This window comes from Eufriesea mexicana, unplaced genomic scaffold (genome assembly GCF_001483705.2).
Source record: "Eufriesea mexicana isolate 0111107269 unplaced genomic scaffold, ASM148370v2 scaffold474474812, whole genome shotgun sequence".
NCBI classification, from domain to species: domain Eukaryota; kingdom Metazoa; phylum Arthropoda; class Insecta; order Hymenoptera; family Apidae; genus Eufriesea; species Eufriesea mexicana.
The window spans coordinates 232,821-250,593 of record NW_016907966.1 but is presented as its reverse complement, the minus strand read 5'-3'; the positions used below and the strand labels follow the sequence as shown (position 1 = coordinate 250,593).

At 26.9% G+C, this 17,773-nt stretch overlaps 5 protein-coding genes across 5 annotated transcripts in view; 3 read left to right on the top strand and 2 right to left on the bottom strand.

Annotated features, from left to right (window-relative positions):
- The window catches only part of tapas (tudor domain-containing protein 7 tapas), a 7,877-nt gene extending 7,258 nt beyond the window's left edge, over positions 1-619 (bottom strand). The window contains exon 1 of the mRNA XM_017902253.1: positions 438-619. The gene's annotated coding sequence lies outside the window, so the exon portion shown is untranslated. The remainder of the gene's footprint in view (positions 1-437) is intronic.
- A 4,154-nt stretch (positions 620-4,773) lies between these two features.
- On the bottom strand, positions 4,774-8,056 carry pAbp (poly(A) binding protein). The gene is made up of 4 exons (XM_017903087.1): positions 7,544-8,056; positions 6,653-6,963; positions 5,600-6,545; positions 4,774-5,518 (listed from the first exon to the last, which is right to left on the bottom strand). Exons 1-4 carry the CDS (start codon positions 7,734-7,736, stop codon positions 5,076-5,078), a joined length of 1,893 nt encoding a protein of 630 aa, XP_017758576.1. The 5' UTR covers positions 7,737-8,056; the 3' UTR covers positions 4,774-5,075.
- A 462-nt stretch (positions 8,057-8,518) lies between these two features.
- On the top strand, positions 8,519-9,376 carry LOC108549238 (cytochrome b-c1 complex subunit 7). The gene is made up of 4 exons (XM_017902536.1): positions 8,519-8,677; positions 8,770-8,817; positions 8,975-9,141; positions 9,236-9,376. Exons 1-4 carry the CDS (start codon positions 8,641-8,643, stop codon positions 9,311-9,313), a joined length of 330 nt encoding a protein of 109 aa, XP_017758025.1. The 5' UTR covers positions 8,519-8,640; the 3' UTR covers positions 9,314-9,376.
- A 1,894-nt stretch (positions 9,377-11,270) lies between these two features.
- Positions 11,271-13,172, top strand: NaPi-III (Na[+]-dependent inorganic phosphate cotransporter type III). Its single transcript, XM_017902513.1, has 5 exons — positions 11,271-11,566; positions 11,647-11,853; positions 11,925-12,135; positions 12,211-12,851; positions 12,942-13,172. The coding sequence occupies exons 1-5, from the start codon at positions 11,363-11,365 to the stop codon at positions 13,170-13,172; spliced, it is 1,494 nt and encodes a 497-aa protein (XP_017758002.1). The 5' UTR covers positions 11,271-11,362.
- Positions 13,173-13,493: 321 nt separating this feature from the next.
- On the top strand, positions 13,494-15,865 carry LOC108548773 (EF-hand domain-containing protein 1). Its single transcript, XM_017901883.1, has 5 exons — positions 13,494-13,541; positions 13,611-13,747; positions 13,882-14,204; positions 14,415-14,863; positions 14,939-15,865. Exons 1-5 carry the CDS (start codon positions 13,494-13,496, stop codon positions 15,863-15,865), a joined length of 1,884 nt encoding a protein of 627 aa, XP_017757372.1.
- Positions 15,866-17,773: the final 1,908 nt, after the last annotated feature.

Sequence of the window (17,773 nt, the reverse complement as noted above, 5' to 3'; positions counted from 1 at the left end):
ATATATATATATATATAATGCCTTATTACAAGAATTAACGTAATAATTCAAACTATAATTGTACAATAGTAATATTATTTAATTACAGATTGTTATAGTTAAAGTAAATTTAACAAACGAACAATTATTATGAACGTTTACTTTATAAAAATAAATATACGATTACTTTTACGTCATGTAAATTGATAAAACCAATTATAGTTCTTAATGACATGTAACGCGTACACAAAATAAAAGAGCAATAGCAACAGCTGTATGCTAAATTGTAGGCTGCTAACATATTTCCAACAAATACTAGTATACTGTATCAATACTAAAATAAATTCTAATATATAACAATTTTCATTCCACTGAAACTTCAAAATAAATTAAATAGCACAGAATACTTAAAAAAAAAATGTAGGCCACCGTTATGTATGCATAAAAATTGAAAATACCTGTTCTTCCTTCAAATGTTGCATACATATAACAAATCAGAAACCTCTTTTGTAACTTCACTGAACTTTACCACTTCTCGTACAAATATACTACTATTTGGCAACAACTCGATTGAGTCTAACATTCCCTCCTCTTTATTCTTCGCGAAAAGCGATTTCCAAACTCCATTACATCTCTACAAGGTAACTGCCCAGTATATTTGTGAAGTATGCGAAAGGCCTCGTTTGCCCAATCAGATTCTTTCTCCACCCCTTCTACATTACGGTTACTAACCAATCATTAATCAGTATTAAGGAGGCGGTATATTTAAGAAATCTTAATTATCTATTATATAATTTTAATAGTTCATAAAATCTATTTATACATAAATATATAACAAATTATTATTAATTATTGTATTAAATATGGAAATAATTAAAATATTTTTAACAACATTTAATTTTTATTTAAAGAAATCTTTACGTAAATATATTATACATTTTAAATTAATTATAATAATTTGTAAACTTTTGTACGTTAGAAATATAATCTAATTGCAATAGAAAAATGAAATTAACTGATCGTACACAGAAATCGAATCTTTGTTATTCGTTATCGTTTACTTTAACGTATTTATGTTGTTTCACATTACTTGAAACATAATACCTTTATTTTTGTCTTGAAACAATTCTGGATCATTTTTTAATAATATATTACCCACATATCAAAAAATTAAACAAATAAAAATGTAAAAACTATTCCTAACATAACAAAAGTTTTATAATACATACATATTAATATTTAAAAATAAGAAATACCTGAAATAATACCTGGAAAAGTTAACTGTAATATCATCATTAGAATAAAATTCCTAATAAACATTGCTTATAGCTAGAAATCTGAAACAGTAACAGCTCTATAATTTTTTCATATTAGTTTATATTAATTCCTGTTCCCTAATACTTGTTAAAAATATTTCATTTTTTTCAAGCAGATGCAGACCAGATGATATTGTATTTGAAATTTACAAAAAAAACGTACTACCCGGAAAACTTCACGGATTTCAATAAAAACGGACGACTGTTGAAATAAAACAGATGTCTTTTCCTTTTTGTGACGTTGACCTGAAATTAGAGAAAGGATACTTTCTCTGTTGTCTATTCTTTATGGTTAGTCGTAAAAGTCAATAGATGTAAACCTATTGAGAAAATTAAAGGTATCTAAAAGTTTTTATATGTTAACACCATTGTAATTACTAAAACATTCCAACGATACTAGGACATAATTTATAAAAAAAATATATCTTTTATGCACAATTTATTATCTAAGACGAAACAATATATGCGCATATATTTGAAATATAAAAAATTACCTTAAACTTATTTTGTTACATAGTTCATATGAATATCAATAAAAATTTCAAAAAATAATAAGTAAATAATAACGTTTCAAAAAATAATAACAATAGCTGTATATTGCAGTAGTTCACCATTTGTTCGATCGAAACAAATTTTAATTTTATTTTAAATACAAATGTATTATTTCATTAATGATTCGTGTGATTTGATCCGCTGCATAGCGAGTATGCAGGCTATATTATTGTTTCATCGAGGCACACTTATGTGTAAAATTTAATGTGTGGCAATCTTTTTTTGTTCATATCTCGAAAAACATGGTTGACCACCAATTTTTTCAAAAAAAAAGGTTGCTTGGAATAACATTCTTTACAACGTATTTCAAAATCATTAAAATTGCTGAGGTCGTAACAATTCGATAATTTTACCAAACTATTTTATTTAACTTTATTACTTAATATTATTAATAATAATTAAAATTTCATATAAATATTACCTATAAATAACGCAATTTTTATAAAGATCAATATATAGTAATAATAGTTTTATTATATTAAGATAAATTAATAAAATAGACGACTAATATTTTTTTCACTTATTTATTTTATTTCTTTGTAAGTATAAGACGTTCATTTCAAAACCGAATACAAAAGCCTACGGCTCTATATTGATTCCACGTGATTATTAAAGATATTATAAATAAGATTAATAACTTATAACAATTAACAAATAACAAGCAAAAACAAAGATATGTTGATGTAAAAGTAAAGTATTCTTTAATTTTTCAATCAAAAATTTTATCTATAAAATTTTTAGTAATCTTGAAGTGCCTAATGTTCTAGATAAGTACATTCATCTTCGAAGTGGTTATTATGTACAGAGCATATGAAAATAATGTCATAACCATTACAGCATAATTCTACACTTTCACTATCACTACCAAAATGTGGCCGCAAAATTGTCTTTGAGCATAATATTTAAGGTTAAATTTTTTTATTGCATCGTATTCTACACATCATAGAGATAAAATGTTTGAAAGGTTTGATTTATTACGCGGACACGTTGGGTAATCGTCTGGTCAATTATTAACCGGTTGTAAGAAGCTACTCAATACATCTTACATATAAATTTCGCTGTTCTACTCAATGCGTATATTGAATACCTCATATGCGTTTATTGAATACTTCATGATGAAGGAAAAATATTGACCATCCTATTTAAAAAACAAGATTAATCTTTTTATACCATGAATTTTTTCTAATAGAATTATTAATTTTAAAAAATTTTTATTATACGTTAGTCTTCACTAAATTTTTAAATTTCGAAATTTTTACAATATTTCTTTAAAATTTTAAATTATAATAGAAATATTTGAAATAATAAAGTTAAGCATCGATTCCTTGTAACATTTATTAAGATTAAATTATTTTATAGCTTTGAAGTTTTAGATTTGTTTATATAAAAATTTATTTCGATATAATATTTGTTAATAATAGAAGACTTATGTTTAAGTAAATTATTATGAAATAAGTAAATAATTATGTTAAGGAAATTAAAACTCGTAAAAACATACACAAAAACATACATTTAAAAATACAGCATATATTTGATATTTGCATTTGATTTACTATTAACCCCGTATTTGTTGTATCATGCTTTATATAAGAAAGTTTTTACTGAATATAAAAGATAATATTAACCATAAATTTCTGTTTTTTATTAATTTTCATTTCTTCGTATATTTGTATAAGGGATGATACTACTCTTTTTTAATTTTTTATTTATAATAAATATATTTCCAAAGTTAATATTTATTTATACTAAATTTATTTATATCAAGTGCATTTTTTGATTTTGTTATTCCATTTAATCATGCGGTTTATGCACTTAAATATATTTTTATTCAAACAAAGTCATACAATAATATCGTTCTTATATTTACGTAGTATGACGATACGAATATCCATTAGATAAAAATATATACTTTTTAATATTTTCTCTATTTTAGTTCTATAATAATAAAAGTAAATATGCATATTAACCTCGTTACTTATGTTGTAAGTACATGGCACATATTAATTACAATTAAGAATAAATATTTTATAGTTTAATGTTGTTGTAACAGTGTATTTACTGTTATTTACATTTTAATAATGAATTTGAATTTTATAGCTACATATATAATTTTCTCTCTTATAATTTCACTCATTCACTCATATTTAAAATGTAGCACAGTTGATCAATAGGAACACTTTTCTAATGTTTGTGTACAAAATTAAGGTTGACTAAGATATATGGATATATGATTTAAATAATTACTTATGATTTGATCAATATTAAAAACTATAGGTTTTCATATTACTAGCAAAAAATATCCAATGTATCAAAATGATACTTAAATAACGTAAACTAGATAATTAAATAACGTAAATTAAAATTTTCACAATATTTACTTTATTTATCCATAACCTATACAAATTTTAATAAATAGTTTATAAAGAGAATTTTATCCTGTTTTACAATATACATACAAAATATTGATAAATAGAAATATTCTTTATTTGTACAAATAAATTCAGTATATCCAAATGAATTGTTTTTTTAATAGTTAATACCTATTGATATACATCAATTCATTATAAAAATAAATGGAAATAAAGGTTAATATTTAGTTCTTAATGCAATAAACAAACACCACATTGCAGTTCAAACATTTCAAATAATTTATTTTCTATACTTTCATTACATTTCTCTTTATATAACATAAAAGTGATAATGCAAATGCTTAATAATAATTAAAAAAAATATAATTAAACTAAAATAAGGATCAGGGAAAGAATAAACTCATTTGATAGCTTTAAAGGAAAATTTATTATCATAAAACTTGATTAGAAACCCTTTCATGATCAATTATTAGTTTTGAATAATAATTTGTTCCTGTCATTCTTGCATGTAGTAATCGTTTAAACCACCATAAAAGCTTCAAATCAAAATTTGTTTAAATTAAGGATAATGGCAGAATGAGGAACGTCATTACAAATAATTAAGGAAGAATTAACAAAAAAATTAACAATTAAGAATCCTTTCTTAATTGTTCATACTCATGTTCAGTTTTTTTCCTTATTCTGCCACTATCCTTGGTTTAAACAAATTTCGATCTGAAGCTTTATGGTGGCTTAAACAATTACGACATGCAAGAATGACAGAAATAAATTATTATACAAAACTAATAATTGATCATGAAAGGGTTTCTAATCAAGTTTTATGGCTTCTAAAAAAGAGTAAATACCTTAATTAAGACGTTTACTCTTTTTTAGAAGCCACAGCCTGTTTGGCCTGATGAGCTTGCAATACAGCTACGGCCTCTTCAACCTTGGCTTTCAGCGATTCGTTATGTTCCAACATGTGCAGGAGCTCTGAATTGTCGATTTCCAACAACATTCCAGTAATCTTTCCAGTAAGTTGCGGATACATACATTGAATCAACGGGAAAAGACGCTCTCCCAACATTTGTTTCTGCTCTTGTGGAGGAGCAGCTGCCAACATTGAGGCAGTTAGTGGTTCTTGGCCTTGAATATGAACTGCTTGCTGAACAGGAGTAGGAGCAGGGATTGCCATTCCTTGTGGTGGATTGCGCATGTTTGAAGTGTATTTGTAATTTGACGGACGGCTTTGAGCTGAAACTCCTACTGCTGGACCAGCCATTGTACGGTTTTGCATATTTGCACCGCCAACCGCTTGTTGACCTAAAAGTACAAATAAAGTTAATAAATATTTTACATTTGAAATGCCAAAAACAAATTACATAAGAAATCTATATTTAATACCTGTGATAGGTCTAGCAGATAAAGTACTTCGCATAGTACCAGCTTGTGCAGTAGGAGCACGTGGTGCAGCTCTAAATGGACCTTGCATCGTAGCAAAACCAGAACTTCCAGTTTGTGCATTGGGTCGTACTTGATTAGGCTGCGCTGGCCAACGTGGAGTTGTACGAATTTGAGCCATCTGTGCAGGTCCATAAAATCTTTGTGGTTGTGGAATAGTGGGAACAAAATAATTTCCAGCACCACCAGGCTGAAAAATTTGACCCATTTGCTGCATTCGCATATTTGCTAAACGTTGCATGTATTGAGAAGCAAGATGCGCTTTACGATCTTCTTTACGCTGAGCCAGAGCAACATATAATGGTTTAGTAACTATTATGCGACCATTCATTTCTGTTACAGCTTTTGTAGCTTCCTCAGGAGCGGAAAAACAAACAAATCCAAAACCTTTACTACGTCCTTCTTCCATCATAACTTTAGCAGAGGTAATTGTTCCAAATGGTGCAAATTCTTTGCGTAACCGCTCGTCATCTATACTATCATCCAAGTTCTTTACATACAGATTTACACCCTGATAACGATTTAAACGTTCTAATTTTAACTGTTCAAACTTCCTTTTGAGTTCTTGTTGACGCTCTGCCTTCTTTTGCGCCCGTCCAACGTACATACACTTTCCTTCAGCAACCTCTTTTCCATTTAATTCAAGTACTGCTCGTTCAGCAGCGTCAGGATCTTCAAAAGCAACAAAACCGAAACCTCGAGATTTCCCGTCATCTTTAATCATTACTTTATGACTGGTGATGGTCCCATATTTTTCAAACATTTCTTTAAGGTTGTCATCTGTCATATCTTCCCCAAAATTCTTTACATAAACATTGGTAAAAAGCTTAGCTTTTTCTCCCAATTCCTTCTCACGTTCTTTACGGGGTATAAATTTACCAACGTATACCTGTATATTATAGAATTATCATAAAGGTTACCATAAAAAATAAAAAATGTTATAACAATTAAAATTAATTTTACAATAACGAAAAGTAATAAAAGATAAAACATTACCTTTTTTCCATTTAGCAACATGCCATTAACCCTATCAATAGATTTATTTGCTGCTTCTTCAGTTTCAAAATGAACAAAACCATAACCTTTAGAAACACCAGATTCATCTTGAGCTACTTTGCAACTAAGTATATTACCAAAAGCAGAGAACGTATCGTACATTGCTTTATTGTCTATGCTTTTATCTAAATTTTTTATAAATACATTTCCAACACCAGATTTCCGAAGAGAAGGATCACGTTGAGACCACATGATACGAATAGGCCGCCCCTTTATCATATCAAAGTTCATGGTATCAAGAGCACGTTCCGCTAAACCAAACAAAAATAAAATCTCTTAATATTTAATTATAGTAAATAAATATATAATTAAGCTATATCTTAACCATTAAAAAGTAAATAAAAGATCTTAAAATATTTTCAATTATATTTTTCACAAATTCTAAACAAATCATGAAAAAATATGTAGTGCTTAACCAATAATGCAAGAAGTATATAGATAATACAAACATACTGACACATTAAAATATAAAAATAGGATTATAGTATATTTTATTGTTTTGATTTTTATTTAGATTATGATTGCATAGGTATTTAGTGTACATTTGAATACTAAAATCTATTGTCTTTTTATAATTAACAGACATGATTTATATTAAAATATTCAACGTTATCTACAAAACAAAATGAACAATAAAAAAATAAGGTATGACTCAACCAACCGTCAACTACTACTATCTACTTTGTTCGAAGTAGGTTTCAATATGGTGGTATCGTATGATCCGAAACACGTGTCAAGCATGGATAAATGATGTAACAAAGAACAATTTCCTTGAAAATTGTCTAAAATATAGATTAACGAAATAGTGAAATAAATAATCAATGTACTTACCATCAGCCGGTTGCTGAAAGTTAACATAAGCATAACCGAGCGAACGTCGGGTAATCAAATCACGACAGACGCGTATCGAGAGTACAGGCCCAGCCGATGAAAACTTCTCGAAAAGCATTGCCTCGGTGATATCATCTTGCAAGTCACCCACATAAAGTGAGGCCATTGGGTAGTTCGGAGCTCCCGGATTCATTGTAATTGTATTCCCTCGTCGTCCAGCTGTTTAAGTTCAAAATTCTCTGGTTTTTGGTTCCTCTCGTTCCTTCAATATGGCTTTCGCTCTTCCGACCACGTTGCTCTTCGTAACACAATGATTACTATTTTTTTCCACACTTTACTTACGTTTTGCGGTTTTCAGCTACGGTTTTACGATTTTTTTGTTTATATTTTTATAATTTTTATATTTTTTTTGGGTTTTTTTTTATAGAAGAGTTATTTCACGAATGGAGGTGGGTTGTGTGACCTATTTTGTGGAAAAAGGAGACACAACCACACGTGAACACAACTCTACTCTTAATGAGGAAGAGGCATTGAAAGTAGTTCCCTTCTTGCTTATATACTAACATAGAACATACTACGCGCCGGAAAAATAGTTCTTTTCGTAAATTGTGGTGCCATCTGCATTCAAATCTAGGGTATTTTGATATAGTGTTACTTTTATTTTTATAAACAAAATAATCAAAATAGAAAAATTTTTATGTAAAAATATAAATCTTATAAATATTTTGAAACATTCAAATATGGTTAACATTTTAGCTATCATCTTAAATGTACATCACTCATACATAATAAATAAATTAGTGCTTTATATCGCTTAAAACTATACATTTATTTAATTATAATTATAACTACTTTGTAAAATTATAATAATAATTTGTTACAATTAAGATAATAATTTATAAAATTGTACAAATATAAAACACTTTGTGTAGTACATTAAAAATAACCACTAGACTATTACGTACTAGGGAGATATTAAGATAGCGAATTGACGATAGTAATAACACTTTGCTAAGTCAAGGGTAATTTTTACAAACTGAAATATAATAGTTCATTAAAAGCAAACGTTCAAGATTTATCATTAAATACATACCAATATGTTGCGGTTTACTAATTATGTAAAACGAATGTATCGTAAGTAAATTTTGTATTTATACAATTTCATTTATTCAAATATCTGTAGATAATATTCTTATGTAACTATATATATATTATGTATTTTGTAGCTGACATAGAAAGTTGGGCATATAATTTTTCTGGATTTAATCAGTTTGGTATGAAATATTTATTAATAATAATTATATAAATATTCTTTAGATGTCAACACTTTTCAATATGAAATCTAAAATGTTTAATATACTTGTTGTATGGATATATATTTATTTAGAATATACATGTATTTTCCAAATTCTTGACTTCGTATAAATTTAGGGTTACGTAAAGATGACCTTCTCTATGAAACACCAGAGGTAATAGAAGCATTAAGACGACTACCTGCTCATGTAATAGAAGAACGTAATTTCCGAATTCTTAGGGCTGCGCAATTAAATGGCCAGAAAAAAATTTTACCAAAAGAACAATGGACTAAATTTGAAGAGGTAATTTAACATAAGCCATTAACTAAAATTACTTAATCTTTATTCTTATATAATTGTTTTATACTTTGAATGACATGTAATTTCTGTTAAATAGGATGAACACTACTTATTGCCCTATCTACAGGAAGTTCAAAGAGAAAATCAAGAAAAAGCAGAGTGGGATAAAGAGTAAAATATAATAATACATTAGTAAATGTTATATTTAACTTATATTATAATTTCAAAATATTGAATTGTACATATGCTAATCACATATTAAATAAATTATCTTTGTTCATTTTAATTCTATTTCAAATATAGTAGTTATTATATGAAAAGTATTAATAAATTTGAATTAAAACAATTAAATTTTAGTTACCAAAAATAATTTAATATAATTGATTATATTTTACGGATCATATATATTAAATTATTGTATAATGTAGTAAAAAAATTGTTTTGTAAATACCACCTATTTTACACTTCTTTAATTATCTCTTATTTATCTAAAATAACAAAATGATAAAGATGTGAGTAGTTCATCCTTTTGTTCAATAATATATGTAAAAAGAGGTAATTATTAATAATTACATAATGTTCACATCAATTCATAGCTCATTTAACACCCTTTATGCAATGACTTATTCATCATTCGCCCACGAATATTCGCTGCATAGTTATTGTGTAATGCGTTGTTAATAGATGCAATGACATTAAAGAGAAATCTTCGCAAATGTTCAAATGTAAAAACAAAATCAATTGTTCATCAATTTATGTATAAAATATGTTACATTTGTAGTACAGTAAACAATCTTCACATTATACTTATAAGAGTTTCGCGGGCAAATGGCGGATCAATATTTCACCCCCACGCGGATCTGAGCGGCATCCCCAATTACCGAAGATTTATACAAAGTAATTTGAGTTTCGTGAGTAAAAAATATATTTTCGTTTTTTCTTTTTTTTTTTTTTCTTAGTAAATTTTCAAGTATTTTTTATGTTTTTCTGCCATATAATACGTATCTTCTACACGATTCTTGGAAAGAAGGTTTTAAAGTGAAAACCACACGGAAGATCATATAAGATACAAAGAGTGGTAACTAAAAATTACAACTTTAAAAAATTTTCTGTATAAACTTTATATAATATGCTTAAAAACTTTGCTTATATCAATTATCTTTTCTCTTTCTTTTATGCAATTTGTAGAAGTAGTACGTAGTCTTCAAATTTTCGTTGTATTTCACACATACCCCTTTTGTAACGAGTTGAATTTGCATTTTCTCTTTGACGTGCAGAAAAAGAAGAATAATAATTGTTTAAGTTAATTTTATTAGGATTGTGAATTTTAATCAAGATACCAAGTGTTGCTATGTGAAACGTGAAATAGTAAGACAACCCTTTCGGCATCGAGCGTGAGGAAATTAATAAAACGTCTCATTGTAATTAAATTTTCTTTCGAGTATTCAAGTACCCCGTTATTTAAACTTCATTTGTAGACAGTTATGATGTATGTACAAAGGTAATTAAATAAATTAATTGCATTGCTTTCAAGAGTTGTTATATACTAATGTAGCAAATTTAAAGAACATGTATGTATATATATTGTGTCAAATATATGGATTTTAATTAATTACAGATGTCAGAAGAACAGCAATCAGTATATTTTCAAAAAAGAAAATCGCTGATAATAAATCTTTATAAAATTGATTATAATATTTTATATTTCTAACAAAGTAAAAAATTTAGAAAATTTACACAATAACTCCTTTAATGCTGTCAAGCATTTGAATTATATGTTATTGTATGAAAAAGACAATGCTAGATATATCAGGTGCTATGCCAAAATACTACCTCTACTATGTGTACAAAATTATAAAATTGATTGTTTTAGAAGTAAAATAAAAATATTTAATATATATATACATGTATGTGTGTGTGCTGTGTGTATATATACATATACACACACACATTTATACACATATGGGAATTTAAATATAAATGGAGAAATATATTCTGATCTATGAGTATTTATATGTAAATGCATAACAGATAAAAAGTGGAAGCTCTTCCCTAATTCATGTTTTCTTACTTGACAATGTATTATCTACAATAATACGATAAGAGAACATTTAATAATATGATAAGAAAACATTTGAATATAATAATCTATTGACAAATGTATAAAAGTAAAGAAGATCTATATATCAATAGCTCAAAAGAAACAGTTATTAAATAAATAAAAATGGGCATACCATATGATGAAAACTTGGTATGGATAGTAGTGGTTGGATTCTTAGTGGCCTTTATTTTGGCATTTGGAATCGGAGCAAATGATGTTGCAAATAGTTTTGGAACAAGTGTTGGTGCAGGAGTACTTACAATATTTCAAGCTTGCATTTTAGCAACCATCTTTGAAATTGCTGGGGCTGTACTTATCGGCTATAAGGTATTTTAGAAATTTATATACATTATAAATTATATTTTATGTTATCTTATTTGAAATACATTAATTAATATTTACTTTAGGTTTCTGATACTATGAGAAAAGGTATACTAGATGTAACATTATATGAAGGCCATGAAAAAGAATTAATGATAGGAGCATTATCTAGTTTAGCTGGATCTGGTATCTGGCTATTACTGGCAACAGCATTGCGATTACCTATTTCTGGAACACATTCTATTGTTGGTGCTACAGTTGGTTTCTCACTTATCTGTAAAGGTACTGCAGGGGTTAGTAAAATTATTACATTAATTTAAAAATAAATGAGTAATATTGTATAATATAATAAATATGTTTATAGGTCAAATGGATAGCTCTTGCAAATATAGCAGCGTCTTGGTTTGCAAGTCCTGTACTTAGTGGAATTGTATCAGGTGCTATATTTTGGGTTCTAAGAAAATCAATACTTCAATCTAGTAAGCCTTTAGAACAAGGTCTTCATATACTCCCATTAGCATATGGACTCACTGTTGCTATTAATGTTATGTCAGTTGCACATGATGGACCTAAACGTAAATGAATTTTAAACTTGTATTTTAATAAATTTATATATCATATTTAAATTCAGTTATTTATGTCTGTTTCAGTTCTGAAGTTAGATCAAGTGCCATGGTGGGGTAGTTTACTTGCTGCATTAGGTTTTGGTACATTTTCAGCTACCATTGTTTATTTATTTGTTGTGCCATGGCAAAGAAAAAGAATATTACTTACATTGAGTAGCAACGAAAAAACAGCAACAACTAAGTTTGGTACCTGTGATAAAAAAGAAACAACAGCATTATCTGTTATTTCTGAAGCTCCATGTAGTAGTAGTAGTAATGGTAATGCAAAAGAAGTAGCGCCAAAATTACGTGGCAATAGCAGTGCAAGTCCTCTCTTAATGGTAGCAGGATCAGATACTGAGGGTGCTCAAACTGAAATTGAAAGGAAAAATGAAGAACCACCAGAAATATCTAAACTTTTTGCTTTTCTGCAAGTATTAACTGCAGCATTTGGAAGTTTTGCTCATGGTGGTAATGATGTTAGCAATGCAATTGGTCCACTTATTGCACTTTGGGCTGTATATGCAGAAGGGTCAGCTAGACAAGAAACAGAAACTCCAATACTTATATTGCTTTATGGTGGTTTAGGAATATCAACTGGTCTTTGGGTATGGGGACGTAGAGTGATACAAACTCTAGGACAAGATTTAGCTCGTATTACACCAACTACTGGATTTACTATAGAGGTATATATATTTTATGAATGTAGAATCATATTATATAGAAAAAACAAAATATTTAGTTTTGAAATATTTGTTATTACACATAAATTATAGGTAGGAGCAGCAGTAACAGTTTTGTTGGCAAGTAAGGCTGGTTTACCTGTGTCAACAACTCATTGTAAAGTAGGATCTGTTGTTTGTGTGGGATGGGCTTCACGTGGTGGTGAGGGAGTTTCATGGAAATTATTCCGCAATATTGCATTTGCATGGTTAATTACTGTACCAGTGGCTGGCTGCTTATCTGCAGGATGTATGGCTATTTTTAAGGAAATAATTAGTTTGTGACTTCACTAGAAGTCAGGGCAACTAGTCCACTTTAGTGAAAACCATCCAATGCTACTGTTGTCAATAATTTATGCAAAAATAAACGATCAAATATAATTTGACCTAGTTATTTATTATTTATAAATGTATTAAATATTTAATTATATTATAATTTTGTAATTTAAAAGTAACTAAAATAACAATTAAAATATTGTTATATCAATACATGCTAGTGTTGTTATAGAAACCAATTCAAACAAATTTTTTAGCCACTGCATGGTTTAATACTCTATAGAAATATCTCTTTAAACTATATTTTATTAAATGTTTATATAATTTAATATGGAAAATTTACCACTTATACCAGGCTACAGGTTTCAAGATCCAAGTGTAAGTAAATTAATTATTATTATTATTACTATATTTAAACTAATAAAATTCAATAACATTTTTTTAAAGATTAAAGATTATAGATTATTACAAAAATTTAATGTTTTAAATGGCTATCGTGTAGTATGTGATAGAAATATTGGTATTGGAGGAAGACCAATAGATATTGCATCTAGTGCATATGTAAAAGAGGAGGATTCTTTTCAGTAAGTGAGGAATAAGCAAAACGTGAATATTCATTATTTTTATGATATAATTTGTATCAACTAAAATTAGTAAAATATAATTTTATATATAATCTTTAAACCTTCTTAATATAATGATATTAAATAATATATAGGTATGATCCATCATTAACGTATGGTCGCGTGAAAAAATATGCACATCGTCAATTTATACCACATTATGCATTATTTGCGCAAAAATGTCTCTGTTTTAAGGCATTTTTTCGTCAAGGAGTGTTTAATTCTCCAGACGAACATTTTCGTATACGCTATGTTAATATAATATATTATTTGGAGGATGATACTCTATGTATAATTGAACCTGCAATTGACAATGCTGGCTATCAACAAGGAAAACTTGTTAAACGCAACAAGATTGTAAAAAATATAAATGGTGATACATTTCATTGGAAAGATCTTAATGTTGGAATTGATATATGTAAGTTTAATAAATGTCTTTATTACTATTACATATATCTTTTACAAATGTTGCTTATCAATAAAAATTGGTAAATTTCAATTTTTTATTCAATGTCTAGTTTATTACATAAAAACACATTTATATTTATCTTTTATATCTTCTTTGCACATTGACTATTTTGTAAAATTTGTTTTTGTAATTTTTGTTATTTGATTTTATTATTTGCAGGTATTTATGGTGTAGTTTATCATATTATTGATTGTGACCTATTTACTAGAGAGTTTTTAAGTAGCCAAGGTATAGATGTTGGAGATAAAGAACAACCTCCTGTAGATCCTTATACAGAACTGAAAGTAAACAAACCAAAAAAGCCGACATTTACTACACAAATTTTAGATGATATTAGACGGCGATTTTTAGAATATGATAAAATGGTATTATTGTTTACTGCAACATGGAATGATGATATTTATCAAATTATGTATTTCTTGATGGATGATACGATATCCATTCGTGAAATACAAAAACCTAATAGTGGGAAAGATCCGGTATCAATGCTCTTAAAAAGAATGAAAATACCAAAAGATTGGAAAAATTTACCATCGACTTATCCTGCTATATATATGGAATACGGTGACCCAGAGATTGTTGAATATTATGCACCAAATGATTTTTTAGTTAGTTTGATACGTAAAACTATCAATGTTTTTATCATTGTCTTCTGATTTATATATTTCCTTTTAAAATTGCAGATAGGTAGTACGATTTTTATATTTAATCGTCCATTTTTTTTGCTTGATTGTGATTCTTTTACTCGAAAATATTATTCAGATATGTTGAGAATAACACAACCGGAAGGAATTCCACTTCCAACAAAAGATATTATGATATTACGGGAATATCAACCTCCACCGCATATAAATTTTGGTACACCTGAAGATACTTACGCTTCTTGTTTGTCGCTTATACCTAAACCACCTAAAAAAGATGTTATTCGACAACTTCTTAATTTTCCCAAGAAATTACGTTATTCCATGCAAATGAATGCGGTACATCCAGAAGATGAAAATCGTGATTTTATTTTAGAATATAATTTAAATGATGGTACGATTCTCATACAAGAACTAGAAAAACGTAATTCTGGCCGTCGCAAAGGTTGCTTTTTAAAAGCAACACTAGTCCCAAAACCAAAAACTGGAAGAGATAATCCAGAATACTATACTCCTCGAGACTTTTATATAGGGGCAAAAATTAATATTTTTAATCATTACTTCATTATAACTGGCAGTGACCTTTTCGTATACCGTTACATTGAAACGAATCCTGATAAGTTTCCACAAGAAGTACGAGATAATATTCGTAATTATTTACTTAAACAAAATTTACTTTCTAATGATATAAAAATAGAAAGCAAAATTGTTCAAAATGAAGAAGATGCAAAATTACAGTCAATCAAACCAATTGAAGTGAATGTTAAAGAAGATATTAATATGATACAATGTTTAAATGATTTTGAAGCTCAAGCGAAATGTAAATATGAAGGAGAACATGGTGAAATAAGACCACGTACACCACCAGCAGAAGAGTTATGCCCAAATTTAACAAACCCCAAGCAATTATCCCATCAATATCAAGACCCAAAGATATTTAATAAAGAAAACGAAAAACAAATGAAGTAGGATGATCAGGTGAAACAATAATAAAGAAATATTATTTTTGATCGATAATTACGTTCAACACAATATTTTTAACAAATTTGCAAATATACAATAATGTATCACAATTTACAATGTAGTCTTTTTAATTTAAACAACTTTGTTAAATAGTTTAATAAGATATATCAATATATGATTATGAAACATAAGAATTACGCTCGTGTTACGTTGAACGTAATTACCATCCAACATCTTCTATCGTTTTTTAATTACAGAATTTACAATCAAAACTAAAGTAAATAATCCATATTTTATAGAAAATTCATTCCCTGCATACATGGTATTTTGTAATAGTTCAATTTGAATATTAAATTCATAGTTTGATTCAACATTTAATCAAATATGATTATACAATGTAAATACTAAACAATGTAGTACATTATGAGTATACTATTTGAATGTCTGCATATTATAATACAATAATAATATACAGATATGCAGTTTGTATACATATAGCATATGTTGTATTAATCATAAAATAAAGTTTAGCTAAATCTTTGGAATCCAAACATTTTTAAACAGAACACTAAAATATAGTTGAAAAAAGTAACTATTCAATAATAATAGTTTCTCATAAAATAATTAGTAAATTTTTTAACAAACCTTTTAAGCATTGTATAATTCAAATATAGAAATTTAATAGAGTTTATATATTGTTCCTAATTTACTTGGACATTACAATATGTCCATGTCCTGAATAATATATTGCATTTTAAACCATAAATAAAATAAAGTAATTTAAAAATATTAACTACAAATTTGTAACATTGGTATATTACTTTAATAAAATGCGCTTGTTTCTAAAATGTTCATAATATAGAAACAAGAAAAGAGATTTTTGCTGCATTTTATTCAGATTCTCTCTCTTGTTATGTATTAATTTGTATGCAAAAGTAATTATCATAATATGCATACCTTGATTAAAAAATCTGCACCAAACTACACTATATTTAATTCATTAATTAATTTTGTACAATTTTTTCAAACAAAATCAAGATCTCAGTTTATTATTTCATGATTATTTCATATAGAATCTAATCATTTGATAAAATACGTCTAATTTGCAATGAAATTTAATTTCATTTTTATAAAACTTAAAAAATAAAATTTCATTGTTTAACTGCATGTTTTACAATTTTCTACAAATTAATTCCTATATATAATTATATGTAAATGTGTATATATAATTACCAACAAAGTAATCAAATCTAAGATAAAATCTATATTTCATATATTTTAGTTTACTAAATTCACATTAGTTAAGCAGTTTTTGTTATATTAATTTTCAATTTTCTACATATAATTTGTGAAAAATTGTTTAAATTTAGTGATATTACTGCTAAAGGATTTTTTTCTTAATGGGCATGAAAAATTATACATATTCTTTTTTCAATTATATGAAAACACAAAGTTTCTATTTCAGTAAAAACAATTTGAATTTATAAAATAATGAAATTGTGACAGGAAATGTATCAAACATTAAAATAAAATAACAGTTAATTTTAACAATAAAAATCATATCTCATGAAATTTTCATCAAATAGTATAATAATAATCATCATATATGTTACTATAGAGTAACTAATATTATTTTTTTTGTCGTATAATATTTTAGATCATTTTTGCAGTCCATGAATAATATAATATAATATAATATAATATAATATAATAATATAATAATAATATATACACATATATATATTATATATATGTATATATAAATATATATATATATATAATTTGCAATAGATATAGAATATGCATAAAATAATCAGTTGACAATAATTTCTATTATTATCCAATGATCAAGCATAATTGTTACACATAAACTTAAAACGTCGTAATAAGCCCTTGCACCTTTATAACAAAGAA